The sequence below is a fragment of the Mauremys mutica genome, chromosome 2, assembly GCF_020497125.1.
Source record: "Mauremys mutica isolate MM-2020 ecotype Southern chromosome 2, ASM2049712v1, whole genome shotgun sequence".
In the NCBI taxonomy this organism is placed as follows: Eukaryota; Metazoa; Chordata; order Testudines; family Geoemydidae; genus Mauremys; species Mauremys mutica.
The window spans coordinates 120,476,426-120,493,887 of record NC_059073.1 but is presented as its reverse complement, the minus strand read 5'-3'; the positions used below and the strand labels follow the sequence as shown (position 1 = coordinate 120,493,887).

Below are 17,462 nucleotides of genomic sequence, written 5' to 3'. Positions count from 1 at the left end.
TAGAACACCAGAGATTTTGGCACCTAAATCTGGTTGCCTAACTATCTCACCATCTCTAAAATGGGATAATAGTTTTTTGAACCTTTAAAGATAATGGTTTAGAACTTTTCTCCATAACCATATCTAGAAATTTACTTTTGTTTAAAAATGAAAGCTGAGAGTCTTACGTTATCACATGACTCCAGAAGCTGGAATTTTAAGAAAAAAACATCAAATACTGTGAGAGTTGGCAACACTGCAATAGGATTTTCTCCTTTATCCTGTTTTCCCCCAGAAACAGTCTCCCTTTCTTGGGAGACCTTGTCGAAAGCTGTTTGAAAATTCAAACAACAGAGTCAGTATTTTATTTATGCACCTCTTTCAGAGAATTCTAACATAGTAAATCAGCACAAATTTGGCCTTACAGAAGCTATATTGATCTGACCTTACTGAATATATGTATAGTATCCAAGAGTTATAATATTCCATACCTCATTATTTAGACACATTTTATTCACTCCTTGTTGCTTTGGTTTTGCTCTTCAGCACATACATTATCACTGCCTCTAATATAGTGTTTTTGAATAGCCTTCAGCTAGATTCTATGGATTATGGCCCAATCCTGCAAGCATTTACATATGTGCTTAACTTTGTGCACAAGAGTTATTTCATTGACTTCAGAGGGACTTCTTAAGTGTGTAAAGTTAAGCATGTCTGAAAGTGTTTTCAGGATCAGGGTGTAAAGGTGTGTCTTAATTAGATACATTTTCAATGGTGTAACTACACTATAGTTGCACAAGTAGTACACTGTATAAATCCTTAAGATAACTAAACTGCATTGGCACAGACTGGTGTTTGCACCAATATGACTTAACCTGATCATTTCAGGTATGTTAGTTTGCCTTTCAGCCTATTTTTAAACAGTTTATCAGCATTTCAGAAGAAAAAGCTCCACTCTTATGTTACGGTGTTGTCCATTGCTGACTCCCATTCTTAATCCATGATAGCCAAAACAATGTATCCTGAGCAACAGTGACCATCTGTTTTCCTAGTTATTCTCTGAGCCAGTTCCTGTGTATCACACAAGACTAGGTTGAGAATTAGTTTCTTTTTTGCATGCTCCAGAACTAGTTACTGGTAAAAGCTGATTACAATGACAGAAATTACAGAAGGAATCAGGTTATTGGGAAATTTTAAATAACTGTTATCTTAACATTAGTGGTTCTAATCTTCAATAGCACAAGCTTGCACCCTTATTCCTGTGGAAATATCCTTTCAAATGAATGAACTATCTAGCCATACTAGATGACTGCTGCTAAGACAGTTAATATTTCAATGGTGTCCATTTGTCTTTAACACCAGATGAGACGAATGGGAGCAGTTTGCCTCTCTCTGAGAGACAGGCTGCCCACATAGTAGAACAGTATCTCATCAGTTCACCTTTGGAAGGTTATTTTTGCAATTGAAATGAAATTTAATTAAAAATAAATATTAATTTCTTCAGAAAATTATCTTGATCCATGGAGAGAGCCTAGATCTCCAGAAAGTGATGTTACTTGCATATGGATTTCTAGTTTCTCTGTCTTGAAAAAGGTGGGGTGGAAAAGAGGAATTGTACTTTTACCAACAGAACTATCTAAAGATGACAGCTGTAACATGTACTAAGTACCCATTTAATTTTGGAAAACTTCCCAGATATGCAAGGGCATTGACTCCAAAAATCCTAATAAAAAATCCACAATAAAATCCTTATTGTGGTGAAATCATTTAACTTGCAGTATTTAGCTAAAAATGGCCTAGAGAGGGAAAAATGTTTGTACTGTTTTTGCTGAAGTCAAACTTTTTCTGTGTTTTTTTTTTAACATTATAAATAACTTAGAAAACTCTATGACTAGATTTTCAAAAGGGGCCTGTGCATCTTCAGACTCTTTGGGCATAGTTTTCACAGGAGCACAGTATTGCCAACACTAAGGCTAATTTTCTCAGAGGCTTCTAACTTCTATTGATTTCAGTGGAAATTAGGAGCCTGAATGCGTTCAAGGATCTGGGTCAGTGTTCAAAAATCACAAGTCTGGCCAAAAAAAAAAAGAGAAGAAAAAAAAAGTAACTAGTGGCTTAAAGTCATGTGACTTTAAAAGACTAATACCTTTGGGATTCTTTTTATTTTGATTTTTTTAGTTTTTGAGACTTCAGGGTTCTTGTTTTTAAGTATTTCTCTTTAATTATGAGGATCTAGAAACTTTCTTAAAAAAATGAAAGCAGAGGTTCTCATATAATCACATCCCTGTAAAAGAAAATCATCAAATAATATGAAACTTGTGATAAAATGGTAAAAGTTGGCAGCACTGGAAGCACCTGCTACTCATACAGACTTCAACTGGACCTGGAGTGTGGCACTTTTGAAAATCAGGCCCAAAAGATCTCCAGCTGGGCACCCAAAATCAAAGGCCACTTTTGAAAAATTCTGGCCCACGCATTAGTGGAGAACTGGCAGGATTCTGACGGTGTTCCACAGAAGTGAAGTATGTGGAACAGAAGTTAAATTCCACAACTTAACTGAAGTGGGAAACCTGTTTAAAATGTTTTGATTCTATTTCTATTTTACTCAAATGGCCCCATGACAAAGTTTTTATTAAAGACTCAACACTCTCTTCAATTAAGGCCAGCAGAAAGATCTGAATTAATACCCCCAGTGAGTTCTCTGGCAAAATCAGGAAGACTAGATGTACCCGTACTGATATTTCTACATTAAAAAAATCAGAAGTAAAAACTTTAAAAAACAATAACAGCAAATCCCTTCCCCCAGGCCTTTGTGTATCACAAAGACAAAAAAAAGGGACATCTTTAAATCGCTTTTTGCCAAGTTGCTGCATTTACTGTATTGAGGTCAATCACCTATGCAGAGAGCCAGGGCTTAAATTACTTTTGCCTATGGTAGCATCATAGATTCCCTGAAGTAGTATCAAACCTGGCAGCTGGAATGTGAGACTAACTATGGGGTAGCCTGGACCATTGTGCCCTGGTTTTATACAAGCAATGGCCTAGGGCAGTGGCTCTTAACCTTTCCAGATTTCTGTATCCCTTTCAGGAGTCTGATTTGTCTTGCGTACCCCCAAGTTTCACCTCACTTAAAAACTCCTTGCCTACAAACTCAGACATAAAATTACAAGTGCCACACCACACTATTACTGAAAAATTGCCTACATTTTTACCATATTATAAAATAAATCAATTGGAATATAACTATTGTACTTACATTTCAGTGTATAAAACAGTATAAACAAGTCATTGTCTGTATGAAGTTTTAGTAAGCCTGACTTCACTAGGCCTTTTTAAATGTAACCTGTTGTAAAACTTGCCAAATATGTACATGAGACCTGCATACCCCAGCTACACATACCCCTGGCCTAAGGCATTGCAATAATGACAATAGCACTGCAGCTGCCTGGGGTGAAGGGCATTGCTGGCTGACCCCGACAGCTCTAGAGGGGCTCGTGCTTGGGAGCAGCAAGCAAATCACAAGCCACCTCAGGGCCCTGCAGGGCGAACTCGGTGAGCCGCTCCTCCCTCTGTCCGATACCACTTTTGGTCTCCTCCTGTAGCTGCTGCTGTGGAGACAGCAGCGCCCTCCCCTGGCTCGGAAGCCGCGGATGGGCGGGCAGCGCCTCCCGCCGAGGTGGGCGTGTTCGGCCAAACACGCTACGCATGGAAACTTCTGCGAGCCTGTCCGCGGCGCTGGGTCCGCTCTGCCCCTTCGCCCCTGGCTCTGGCAGAACTGGGGACGTGGCTGGCAGCCCGCGGCTTGAGTTCTCCCGAGGGCCCGTCCCTGCCGCCAGGAGCCCCCGGGGGGGAATGGGGCGCGCCCCCCACCATGACTCCGCTGCAAGGCAAAGGCGATAAAACGACCCCACCGCCTTAGCCAGCGCAAGCCCCGGCCGGGAGAGGGCCAGGAGCAGCCGCGGAGTCTCCCGGGGAGGGGCCGGGGGCGAGATGCCATGGAAGGCCGGGACTCCGGACTGCTGGGCTTGGAGCAAATGCTAGCGCCTTTCGGGGGCCGCCCGCAAGAGAGGACGGCTCGGCTGCTCCCGCGGGACCCCTGGCGAGGCAGATCCGCAGAGCCAGAGCAAGAGGGGGCGGCGGCTGCGCTGCCTCTGCAGGAGCCCTGGGGCGAGCCGCAGCGGGCCGGAGCCTCTCCCCCGCCGGAGGATGGGGAGCTGCTGCTGGGGCTGCGCCGCCGCGGCGGGCGGTCCCTGTCGCTGCCCGGTAGCCCCAGCCTGGCGGCCGCCGGGCTCTTCCCGCCGCCGGAGGAGGGCAGCGGGGGCTGCTGCACCAAGTGCAAGAAGCGGGTGCAGTTCGCGGACTCGTTGGGGCTGAACCTGGCCAGCGTGAAGCACTTCAGCGCGGCGGAAGAGCCGCAGGTGCCGCCCGCCGTGCTCTCCCGCCTGCGGCGCCTGCCCCGGGAGGAGTTCAGCGCCGCGCTCGGCCTGGGCTGCGGGGCCCGCCCGCCGCCACCTCCCCCCCTGCAGCTCGTGCCCAACTTCCAGCCCGCCGGGGAGGTGGCGGCGGCCGAGCGGCTGCAGCGGGAGCGGGTGTGTCTGGAGCGCCTGGGCCAGCCCGCGGCGGCCCTGGACGTGCGGGGCACCGTGCGGGTGCTGAGCTGCCCGGGCCCCAAGGAGGTGACGGTGCGCTACACCTTCAACGAGTGGCGCTCCTTCCTGGACGCCGCGGCCCAGCCCCTGTCCGGCCCCGAGGGGAGCGACCCCCCTACCGAGCGCTTCCACTTCAGCCTGTGCACCCCGCCCGGCCTGCTGGAGGGCTCCGCCGTGCACTTCGCCGTCTGCTTCCGCAGCCAGCGGGGCGAGTACTGGGACAACAACGGGGGCAGCAACTATACCCTGCGCTGCTGCCGCCCCGCCCCCTGGGGGTTCCCCGCAGCGCCCAGCACAGACACCGGCCAGGGAGACCCCACCGGGCCCCTCTACTGAGCGCCGCCTGGGACAGCCGGGAACCACCCCAGCACCCCCCAGTCTGGGGCCGCTCCGGCCTTCAGCTCAGCCCGGCAGCAAACCAGCATTGCCTAGCTTGGGGGCAAACAAGCTACCAGCCAGCTAGCGCCTTGCAGGGAGCCTGGGGCCGGCCAGCCTGCGGTGGGTGGGGTGTGGTAACAAGCAGCCGGCTATGAATGTCCTGCCCTTGAGGAGAAAGCGACCACTGTGCCAAGCCGTCAGAGACCACTGCAGTGTCCCATCCCTGGTACTTGCACCCTAGAACAACTCTGTGCCACTTTCCTGCTGCATAGTCACTGGTTTCTGAGCCTTCCATTAGAATGTGGCTTGTTTTGTTTAATTAAAGAGCTGACTGATCCAGGGGCAGGGGCCTCTTACCATCAGCCTTAAAGTTGTAGACAAAGTTAGGTCTGACCTGTTGGTTCTGGTATTGTTAATTCACCATTTTTTGTAAAGGAAATGAACTCTCAGGAGCGGCAAGAAGTCAGCAGAGTTTCCTCCCACAGACTTTTCTCTTTAAAGTTGGTTAAAGAGAACTGGAAACAAGATATTTTTGTGACTTATTTTTTTTTTAAAAGTGTAACTTGAAGATGATGGTGCCTTATATGAAGTTTCCTATTTAATACACTGAATTTAAGGAGAGAACTTTAAATCCAGTGTTGTGACTGTGCTATGCTTACGCATTAGGCATTTCTCTTTGGACTCACAGATAATGCATGCCTACATACCCATAAAAGGGAAAGTGCATTTCCTAGAAACAGAGATAGATGTAAGCAAAAACAGAGTTGTCATTATGGCTTGCAGAAATCCAACTCTTTTTTGAGAGGGAGAACTGGGTGAGCGTCAATCCCCAACGCCCCCTAATTCTTAGGTCTTGATTCTGCAAACACATGGGTTCAAAAAAGAATTGGATAAGTTCATGGAAAATAGGTCCATCAATGGCTGTTAGCCAAGATGGGATGCCATCCTATGCTTTGGATGTCCCTAGCTTCTGATTGCCAGAAGCTGGGAGTGGATGACAGGGGATGGATTACTTGATTCCTGTTCAGTTCATCCCCTCTGATGCACCTGGCATTGGCCGCTGTCAGAAGACAGGAGGATACAGCATTAGATGGACGATTGGTCTGACCCAGTATGGCTGTTCTTATGCTTAACTTTACTCATGTGAGTAGTCAATAAGGCTATTCAAGCACTTAAAGTCAAGCACATGTTGTTGCCAGACCGTGGAGGAATGTAAAGGCTTGAGTTCAGTCAGCAGTCATCACACATTCAAATGAGGGGCCTAATTCTTTCACCCCCTTCCAAAACCAACATAATATGACAGCAGTCTTCCACCCTATTGTTAATTCAATGGAGTCCATAATATAACTTTCATATGTGAGCACTTTCTGATGTGTCCCATCTTTGCTGCAGGTTTGGAGCCCCAAATGACAGAAAATATCCTTCTTTCCTTGTAAGTTAGTGCACTTTGACACTGTTCAATGGCTAATGCAGTTCCCACATACCACAGCCTTGTTTTATAAAGTTCATGTGTAGCTCTGGCTAATCTTTGTTAAAATAGAGCCTTGTCTAACACACACACACGTTACTTTTTTTTCGTAATGAAAGATCTAGAAATTTAAAATAGTGATGGTTTTTCTAACGGTATGTCTACGCTACAGGCACTAGAGCAGCACAGTTGCAGCACTGCAGTCACACCTCTGTAGCACTACAGTGTAGGCCACGGGATGGCCAACCTGTGGCTCCAGAGCCACATTCAGCTCTTCAGAGGTTAATATGCGGCTCCTTGTATAGCACTGACTCCAGGGCTGGAGCTATAGGTGCCAACTTTCCAATGTGCGGAGGGGTGCTCACTGCTCAACCTCTGGCTCTGCCACAGGCCCTGCCCACCCTCCACCCCTTCCTGTCCCCCCCCCCCCCGAGCCTGCCATGCCCTCGCTCCTCCCCCCCTCTCCTCCCCAGAGCCTTCTGGATGACACAAAACAGCTAATCAGGAGATGTGTGGAGGGAATGGGAGGCACTGATCGATGGGGCTGCTGGTGGGTGGGAGGCATTGGGAGCAGGGTTGGGGAGCTGATGGGGGGCTGCTCTTATATTACTGTGGCTCTTTGGCAATGTACAAAGTCTGGCTCCTTCTCAGGCTCAGGTTGGCCACCCCTGGTGTAGGCACTACAGTGAAGGAGTTTCTGTTGCTGTAGTAAATCCACCACCCTTGAGAGGCACTAGGTAGGTTGATGGAACAATTCTACTGTCAATCGTGCTGTGCCTACAGAGGCAGTTAGGTTGACCTAACTACATTACACATGTGAAATTTTCAATAGTATGATGCCCAGTTACATGGATTTTTGTAAAATTTGGCATGGGTAAATATTTTTGTTAGGGATGACTACCTGAGGAATGGTTTTATGAAGTGGAATCAGGTCTTAGTTTTCCATGGTCCTTACTAATGAGTGAAAATAAATGGTTTCCTTCAGCCCTCTTCATGCTATATTCATAGCCACATTTCTGTAGGTATTTATAGTACCTTATTCTGTTTAGTATGAAAGCATGTGTTCTGTCATTTGTCAGTACACATTTGTAAGACACCCCATTTGCTAACATCTAAGTTAGTGGTGTAAAAAGATAAGTAGCATGGAAAAGTATGACTTTTTACATTTAGATGACTGATATATGTTGTTTAGGTGCATGGAGCTGTAATTTATAGAACTGGATGCTCCAAGGCGTGTCTACATTATGGAAAGCTAACTTAATGGAATACTCAATTACAACATGATAGTGCCCCCTAAAGATTAAAACACAGTTTGATTTTGCAGCGTAGACAGGGTCAGACTCTGTTAGTGAATCACACTATAACCTTGGACTTTGCAGGTCTGTGAGCAGCATTCATGGTTAATTGCTAAAACATGGTTTAATCCTGTCTGAGCCATAGGAATAAATCGTGATTCACCTATGTTAGGGCACTACAATATTGTAAGTACCTAGCATGATGCATTAGACTCAGTGTGTATGAGGCCTTTTTAGCATAACGAAAACACCAATTTTCAATGGAATTACTTGGGAATGTTTCATTACTCAACTTGACTTATTATTGTAATACTGTACAATACTTCAAAATGTGTTTGAGATTGTACACAGTAAGTTATATAAATATAAACAAAGAGAAATCCCAGTAGTAATTCTACAAGTTAAGTATATACTCCCCTCCCCCCCCGATATGCACCAAGTCCATATATTTTAAAAAGGAAAATAGTGAAATGGTTTACTATCCCCAATACATTAACTTCTTTAAAAATATGTAGTATAAACAGGATACTACATAGGAAAATGTGAGCTGATTTAGTTTCTTAAGATGGTAAAGACATAAAACATTAGATTACTACTTGAAATTTATGCCATTACAGCTGAGGTATGATGCTAAAAGTATTGAGCCCAATTCTTTACTGAATTACATCATCAAAAGAATAATTAAAAAAATATATTTTTAAACTGACTATTAAAGGTTAAACCTAGCCCAGGCTGCGGGGGGGTGGGGGGGTGGGGGTGAGCAGAGATGGTAGCTGGTATGTCCAAGAATCCTGCTGTCAGGGCAAGATTATTCACAGCAGGTCAGAATGTTCTCTGGTATGCAACAAACTCTGGCAAAGTTTTGCAGAGTTGCTGTCCAAAATGGCAGAACTTTCCAGAACATTAATTTAACATCCCATACCTTATACTTATTCAAATAGGAAAAGATAGGTATTCTTGATCTGTTCTTCCCTGGTTTTGCTGGGGTCCCAGATACAGAACTGTCTCAACTCCCAAGAAAAGCAGTTAGGGTGCTGAATGAGTTATAGGTTATAGATATTAACAAGCATTTAAAAAGTATGAATATAAATGACTTACCCTCTAAATTAATGGTGTTTCACATCCATAGTATATGTGATATGAGCTCACCAGTTGCCCAGTCATCCATATAGCCTTTCAGGAAAAACAGGATAGAGTATAACTGTTTAAAAAAATAAAATAAAAAAAAACCGCAGAGATTTTTTGTCTTCCTTTAAACATCATAAAGGACCAAGTCAAGAAAGCTGTCTTTTACCTTTGCTGGTCACCTTTAGAGTAAAAATCCCCTCCCTCCCACACCGCCCCACCCCAGCCAAGCAGTCTAAAAGTTCAAGATGTGAGATGTAATTTTTAAATTACAGCTAGCATATCTGTACCTACCTACAATCTTGCTGACACTACTACTAAAAAAAAAAATCCTTCTGCTTTGGCAATAGACAAGACACTTTTTTCAATATTAAATGCTAAAGTGCCTTTTTTTTTTAAAGTAAAAATAGGATGGGGACACTCTCTGAGTCTCACCATTTTCAGCAAGACAGTATGTTGCATTTCTTTCAGCTGTAGATTTCAAAGCACTTTTCAAAGATTGCATCAGCATGATTCTCCGCATTCTCACAGATGAGGTAACTGAGGCCTACAGAGAGAGAGCGACTTGCCAAAGATTTCCCAAGAAGTCAGTGTCAAAACCAGAGTTAGACTCTGGCTGAGTGCTAGAACCTATGTGTAATCCACTGGACGTTAGTGCTGCTGGTATATGTAATAAATTCAGACTGGACAGATATGTTTATTAAAAATCAAGTATTTCTAACACCATAAACTCTGATGGTGGGACTAAGCAAAATGATAACTGGGCTTAAACGTCAATATTGACACATTGTGTCACCTTAAGATATCTGTTGTATGTGAAGATTTTCTAAAAAACTAATTGAAAACATGAAATCTTAAAGGTTGTAAGAATGTTTGGAAAAACTCCAGTTCTGTGGCTCTTCAATATGTGCAGATTTCTATGGTCCCTGTGGCTTAGACAAGGTTGTCTAGGATTAAAGGAAGAAATATAACCAAAGGCTTTTATAGACATTTGTAAAACAAATAGTGCATCTGAACCTTTTTGTTTTTTTAAAGGGTTAGATTAAATTGCTTGGAATGAAGGAAACCAAACTAACACATGCTAAATTTGGTTTAAGCAATTTGATTTTTGCAGCATATAGGAAACATTTATTATTCTTTCTTTGTATATTTAAATACACACAATAGGAAACTTCTCTCTAATAGTTATACATAATCAAGATGGGTTGATAGAAGGGTAGGAATTTCAGATAGTGTGAAGTTAAACATAATTTAGTGCTGTCAAGATCTACAAAGTTGCATGTAAATTACACTTGCCTTTAAGTATCAATTTTGAAAGGCCTGGGCTTTCAATCTGCTCTTAAGGCTGGATTCTGCTCCTATTTACATCAGTGGGACCTGGAGCTGGACCAGTATATTGAATGAAGGTAGTGGAGATGATCTGGACCAGAATTCTTAGTTAAAATTTGATTACCTGTTTGGTCTTTTTGAAAATTGCTCCCCAATGCAGGTCTATGGTAATACAGAATTGTCATGAAAATTCACCTGTCCAAGCACAAAATATATTTGCTTGCCTTTCAGCACGATAATGAAAGATCTTTAATACTTGTTTTTAAAAAAAAAAAAAAAAGGCTTGTTCTCCGTGAGAAGAATTTCCAAAGGCTGGTATAAATATTTTACATACTTTTTTTCAAAAGAAGTCTTGTAAATTCCTCACAGGTCTTCATAGTTCTTATTCTGAATGTAGAACAGTAATTCTTTGCATGCATAATTTAACCTCCAATTTCTCACTCATAAAACTGCAGTACTAGTGGGTTTAAAAATAGCATAGCAAAGTAAAATAGGAAGATGCATTTCCTCTAAAATATTAATATTTCATCACCTATGGAATCTCCTAGGTATTTCTAAAGCACCTAGCACTGTGGTATCTAAGCACTGTACAGTTTTGAGAGTTCCAAATCTTTTCTTTAGTGGAATATGTTCATTTTAAGGAGGAAGTGGATTTATTTCCCCTTTTGCCCTCAGATTGAGCAACTCTGGCCCATATTCTCCCCTCCCCCCTTTTTTTATTTAATATATGTATGTGGAGGAAAAAAGCAACATGTTCTAATTGGGTGAAAGCATTTTCTTCCACTGGAATGGCCAGTGGGGTTGCTGCCCTAAATTAATGGCTCTCCCAAGATCTGTGGAGATTCAGCTGCCCTGCTAGCTGTCTGCTCCAGGCAACATGGTTCTTCCCTCCCCTCTTCCTTCCTGGTGGATGCACAGTAGGGCCCCACCCCCAGGTGGAGCTCACAAGTGCCAGTGCTGCTTCCAGCAGCATTAATGTTCATTCTAAGAGTGAAATTCTGCACTATTTCAGATAATGGGCATTTTGTCACTGACTTAAATGAGGCCAGGATTTCACCCTAGATATCTATGGAATGAGCAGAGGAACTTTCAGAGGTTAGCTGGCCACTCCCTCTCAGTTCTGTCCTATGTACCTGTGGAGAAATGGAGATCCTTGCTAGAAGTTTAGTGGAGGTGCTTCTGCAAAGTGTTAAGGAGGCGTGGGCGTGTGGAAGGAAATGTGCTGTGCCTTCCACAAAAACATGCTCTCCTGTGTGTCTTACATGTTAGGAGGCACAAGTAATGCTGTTAATGACACGCACTAGGCTAGAAAGAGTTGGTACAGTTTTGCTAGAGCAGAGTCAGTTTAACATCCCTATGTTGATGGCATGTTTAAATAAGAACAGTATATGTGATCAGCAGGTAAAAACGTTTGTATGTAACTTTGCATCTGCTTCACCTCACCATGGCCATACCGCTGATATTTCCAGGCCTTTTAAAATAGGTCCTCTAAATGTAGTAGGATTATCTAATCAGATGTCAATAGTGTTGTAGAACTGCCTGTCCTTTAGACAGTTACTCATGTTAGGACAGTTCAGAGGTTGTCGTCTGCTCTCTTTGAGAATATTGTTTGCATTTTTCTATTAAAAGCTCTTATTTGACCTTTGATATATGTAAACAGCCAAATTTTGGAGCATGATAACTGAGCCACATCATTTCCAAATCACTAAAGTCAAAGGTTGCTGAGATCAGGGACAGCTGAAGGTACATGTGTGAAGCAAATGATCTTTCAGTGTAATACTACAAAAACTAGTATCTTACTAAGTAATTTTAAGAATTATTATTACAGAATTAGTAAGAGTTCTTAACATTTTCTTCTGCTGTAAATCAGAAACAAATATCCCTTTTGGAATAGGAGGACATTACATTAAATCACTGGGAACCCTTTTACCAACAATGTTCACATATTTATATTGTTTCCATTGCTCAGACAAAAATCCAGTAAACAATTTCATGGATAACCAGTGAAAATAAAATAGAATATCAAAAAAAGGTATTTTTAAATGAGCAGTGGGAAGTACAATAGTACATTTTCATTCCATAGTTGATAGGATTACTTTCATACAGTATTTGAAAATAGTTTTTATATACAGGGGATATGTTATCTCAACAAATGCAATATTAATCATTATGCATTAACAGAGAATATTAATGGGTCTTTTGTTCCAGTCACGTGTAATAGATTTGCACATTCTACTATCATTAATATTAATAGAAGATACACATACTGTGCATCAGTGGGGGAAACAGACATTCTTGTTGTATACACCCGCTCCAAGGAGCATCCTTAAATGCTCTAATTGTGTTGCAATTTACAAGTAATCATTGTACTAGATTATTTCATTTTCTAACTTTGCACCTTATTAAATACAGTAATTTTATATCTTTTGTATAACTGAAGTTGGTTAGTGCTTAAGGACTGAACAGTGTCCTTAGGTAAGCTTAGAAACTAAGCAGTGTAGCCATGCTGTATAAGCCCATGGATAACTTCTTGAAGTCCTATGTAACTGATCACTCAAATGAGAAAATAAAATGAGCCTTCTCAACCTACTTTGTATTACATATTTCTATGCACAGAGGCCTCCGCTCTGTTAATGTTGTTTTCAGTTGGCATACCATATGTACAATATGCATCCTTAAAACTACAAGTGCCCCTTTGCAGGCTAAGGAAAATGTGACTGATGAGACATATGGTATGTCTATACTGCAGTTAGACACCTGCGGCTGGCCCGTGTCAGCTGACTTGGGTTTACAGGGTTCAGGGTAAGGTGCTGTTTAATTGCAGTGTAGAAGTTTGGGCTGCAGCCCAAGCTCTGAGACCCTCCCACCTCGCAGGGTCCTGGAGCCTGGGCTCCAGCAAGCCAGAAGGTCTACAATGCAATTAAAAAGACCCTTAGCACGAGCCCTGTGACCCCAGTTCAGCTAGCATGGGCCATCTGTGGGTTTTAATTGCAGTATAGACATACCCTTAGAAGGGCTGTAGTAACATTATACATGTGTCTATACTGTGTCTCGCAGAAGACACTTGTATAATTTTTATTAGCAATGCAAACCTGCCATGATTTTCTTCTGTAAAATTTATTTGAAGAAAACATAAAATTAACATCTTAATGCTATTAAATGCTTTAGTGGCACTTAAATTCCCCCCCCCCCGGTCCTTTTACCATCAATGCTAGTGTTTTAATTAGCTTGGTTAGGTGTATTTTAAGATTTTAAAGTGTTAGTGCCTTGTTTTTAAACTGTAGTCCATGGCATTCTGCCTAGTTTAAAAAATCTGTTTTAATAAAATGATATTAATGCTGTAGCAAAGTGAACTATTTGCTGTATTTATGTATCTAACAAATGGAGAAATACTACAGTATCTGCTTTCCATGTGAAAAGTAGTATTAAGGCAGGTTTGTAGCCTTAAATACAGTAGTGGTACTTTATTTTGCATACTCTTTGCATAGTTAACAGAATGCTGTATTATTAAAATACAGGTAATTCTACAAATAATTCTACAAAATTTTATAAATACGTTTTGGGAATTAGTACTTCTAAATTAATCACTTACATACATTCATTGCTTAGTTCTGTCATTTCAGTTTGATACTCTCTCTTTAGTTTACAAAGAAATAGAAAGTATGGCCCTTTGCCTCCACAAATGCATCTTCTTTAAAGGTAACAGGCACGGTCCTAGTTTAAAGTTCTGTATTTCATATAAAGCTCTCGCTGTACAATGTGCTGAAGCTTTACACAGAGTAATTTTTCTGTACATTCTAGTGGAAAACATAATGAACTCAGAGCACTGAACTGAATAAAAAAATTCCATTCTTGTTTAGCATGCTGTCTTAACAGGTGTAATTTACTTTTCAAATAAAAAAAAAGCATTTTAAAGCAGTTCAAAAATTTTCTCTCCTGAAGAGCTCAGGAACATTGCAAGAAACGGGAATCTTAAGGTGAAGCTACTGAGTTGGTGGCTTATGAGAAACCCCACCTCTTTCAATATGCTACTCAATGTGTGCATTGAATGAGGCCCATAGATAATTACAGAAAGCTTTAGAAATGTCTGTTTGCTATTGGCTATATTTATTCAGTTTAACAAATGGATGTTCTTAAAATACTTTTTTTGTGGCATTACTGTAAGTCAGTGGTCTCCAAACTTTACCCTATCAGTAAAAAAATTTTTGAGCATGCACCCCGTGCCACGCCGCAAGGCTGGCTCTCCTATTTTTGCCACTTAAAAAGAAAAAAAAAGCCACTCTGACTCCTGCCGCGCACCCCATAGGATCCTCTTGTGCACCTCACTTTGGAGACCACTGCTGTAAGTAAGTGAAGGTGAATAGAATGTAGTAAGCAACCACCTTGGGAGTTTCACTGGATTCAGTACTGAATGGGCATAAAGACTGAACTGCCTTCAACTTCCAGAGATAGTCCCTGTAGAACAGGCATGAGACACTGAGCCAGCGTGTAGAAACTTGCACACTCCACAACAGAAATGAGAAAATATTGGTATGAATTCTGAAGTAAGTATACTGACCTCACCATTCACACTCAGTTATCTAACTTAGCAAGTATCTGTAATAAGGGTAACGTACAAAATTTTTGTATAGCACAATATGCTTTGTTCCTTTATATTGCCAGTTGCAGTTTAGTATATTAAAATAAGGAACAGTGATGAAATTTTATTTTACAAGTTCTGAAGTCTCAGTAACATGAGGCTAAAATTCTATTACTGAGCTATTAACTGAGAAGTGAGATGAGACAGGTAAGCTTCCAGGAAAGTTTGAGTTTCACATTAACAAAACAAAAATTAGTCAGGTTTGTCTGTCATTTATGAAATTTAAAGAGAATGTGCTTTAAATTAAAACATACAATCTAACCTTTGATATTTGTAGGTGTTGAGGTCTAGGATATAACAAAATATCTTTGTTGTACTTAAAGGCCTCTGTCAAATTTCACATGGCTTTAATGAATAAATTACCGGTATTTAACACGAATTTACCCACATCAGGTCCATACAAATTCAGCTATTTAGTTTATTCACTGTAAGCTGCATATTTCTATATTAACTGGGGCTCAATGTAAAAAAGTAATTGTAAACAATTGTATCATTGGTTGAAACATAACTGGTATCCTTTATGAGCCAGGTAAGTTAGCAAGGTCACTGGGAGAAGAAAATATCGGATTACAAGTATTTGGTTCATGGAATTTTATTGTCAAATAAGGCCAAGAAACAGTCTCATTACACATGAAATACTAGCAATGGGGATATTAGGAATACATTACATGCTATTGTAGGCTTAGCAGTACATTTTAGTGCATGAACCATGAGAAGAGAAATTCTAGACTGTTTTAGTTGCCAAAAACTGAGCATCTCAAAAGCTTTATCTTTTACTAGACAGATAAGTTTTTCAAACTCAGGCAGGGTGCATACACACTATGTTGGATATGCTATGGATGTGCAGCACTACAGAATGCCGAGGATGGTCCCATGGTGCTAGATGATCAGATTATCTCTGTGTTTTCTGGACTCTCAATAACAAGTTTCTGGGTTGAATAGAGTTGACCAATGGTAACCTGAAATAAAACAAAAAATATTTCAGAAACGACAGGCCTAGAGGGCCAATGGGGAATTGCTTCAGTTCTGTAAGGGAAGTAAAAATGCACAGCTGAGAACAAAAGTGAAAGTAGGCAGTCTGTAAATTCTTTCCGCAACGTTGTTCATCAGCATCAACCCAGCCAGCAAAAAATGATAATGCATAAAACAGCCACATACTTAAATTCTCAACACAGTACTGACAATGTAAGGAAAAAGATATGCATACATATATACAATTAACTACAGAGAAAGGAAATGCAAAATATACTTAGACAAATAGAAGGGAACATTATAAGAATTTTTCTGGGTGAAGACTAATGCACAATAGTTGTTTGTTTACCCCTTTGGTATTTACAAATTAATTTGCCTTAAAATTAGTTGAGGGGGATAGGGTCCCCTGCACAATTTGTAAATCAGTAACATATAATGGGTAGAAATAGCTTCTTGTTCATAACATGCTATTCATACCCAGGATCTCTGTGCTTTATAGTTAAGTACTAAAACATTACAGACAATGCTAAATTGATTTTTTTTGGGGGGAGGGGGGCGCTTTGTCCACCTGCCACTCACCCGTAGCTCTCACCACACCCCTCTTCTGCAACACAGCATCCGCCCTCCTCCTCCTCTTTCCCCCATCCTTGTTAACATCATCCCTCTAGTATTCCCACCAGCTCTATCTGCTCCTTCCTGATTGCTCCCTATTCCCAGTGACCCCATCCAATCCCATCCCCTGATCTCTGTCACACCCACTCATCTCCTCCCTTACTGTTCTCTATAACCTACCCCTCTCCTCTAGCTTTTCCCTCACTATACAAGCACAGTTTAATTTCTCTCATCTGAAAAAAAAAAAAACCACACTCCTTGACCCCCATTTGCTTCTCTAACTACAATCTCATCTCTAAGCTCATTGAATGTGCTGTTTACAATCACTGCTTGGAGTAGTTCTCTAATTCCATCCTAGACTCTCTCCAATCCATCCTCCATTCCCCTTGCACTCCACTGAAATCACTTTAGCCAAAGTCTCCAATGACCTCTTCCTAGTCAAATCTCAGAACCAGTTCTCCATCCTCATCCTCCTCAACTTGTCTGCCACCTCTGACACAGTCATCCATGGTCATCATCTTGAAATCTCATTCTCCCTTGGTTTCTGTGATTTGTGTTCTCTCCTAGTTCTCCTACCTCTCTAATCACTCATTCAGTGTGTCCTGGGGAGGACTGTCCCTCCTCCAACTTTGTGTGATTCTGCAGGGCTCTGTCCTGGGTTCCCTTTCTCTTCTCCCTCTGCCATTATCCATAAACACAAATTCAACTATTTTCTCTATACTGACAACTCACAGATCTCTCTCTCTCTCATCCTGTCCAAAATAAAATCTTGGCCTATTCCTCTGACATCTCCATATGGATGTCTAGTGGTCAGCTCAAGCTCCACATAGCTAAAACCAAGCTCTTAATTATCCCCCCTAGTAGTTCTCTGCTTCCTCTTTCCTCTAACACAACAGACAACACTACCATCTTGCCTGTCACTCAGGCCAGTAACCTGAGTGTCATCTTTGACTAGGACCTCTCTGGGTCCTCACTTCCAGACTGTCTAAAAATTGTTGATTCTGTCTGTGTAACAT

At 41.7% G+C, this 17,462-nt stretch overlaps 2 protein-coding genes and 2 long non-coding RNA genes across 9 annotated transcripts in view; 2 read left to right on the top strand and 2 right to left on the bottom strand.

The window, feature by feature from the left end:
- Positions 1-9,441, bottom strand: part of LOC123363080 — a 33,280-nt gene extending 23,839 nt beyond the window's left edge. The window contains exons 1-2 of one of the 2 annotated variants that reach the window (XR_006576701.1): positions 9,330-9,441; positions 8,868-8,970 (exon numbers count right to left, since the gene is read on the bottom strand). This is a non-coding gene — a long non-coding RNA (uncharacterized LOC123363080). Of the gene's footprint in view, positions 1-8,867; positions 8,971-9,188 lie in introns of both variants that reach the window. The other variant, XR_006576702.1, reaches the window with a different exon arrangement.
- The window catches only part of LOC123363077, a 51,791-nt gene that overhangs the window by 24,520 nt on the left and 9,809 nt on the right, over positions 1-17,462 (top strand). The gene's annotated exons all lie outside the window — the stretch shown is intronic.
- Positions 3,308-6,564, top strand: PPP1R3G (protein phosphatase 1 regulatory subunit 3G). The gene has a single exon (XM_045003793.1). The coding sequence runs from the start codon at positions 3,975-3,977 to the stop codon at positions 4,962-4,964; it is 990 nt and encodes a 329-aa protein (XP_044859728.1). The 5' UTR covers positions 3,308-3,974; the 3' UTR covers positions 4,965-6,564.
- The window catches only part of LYRM4 (LYR motif containing 4), a 151,800-nt gene continuing 149,776 nt past the window's right edge, over positions 15,439-17,462 (bottom strand). For 4 of the 5 annotated variants that reach the window (XM_045003794.1, XM_045003795.1, XR_006576695.1 and 1 more), the window contains one exon: positions 15,439-15,821. In XM_045003794.1, coding sequence (XP_044859729.1) covers positions 15,778-15,821 — 44 coding nt within the window. In that variant the 3' untranslated portion in view covers positions 15,439-15,777. The remainder of the gene's footprint in view (positions 15,822-17,462) is intronic. The other variant, XR_006576696.1, reaches the window with a different exon arrangement.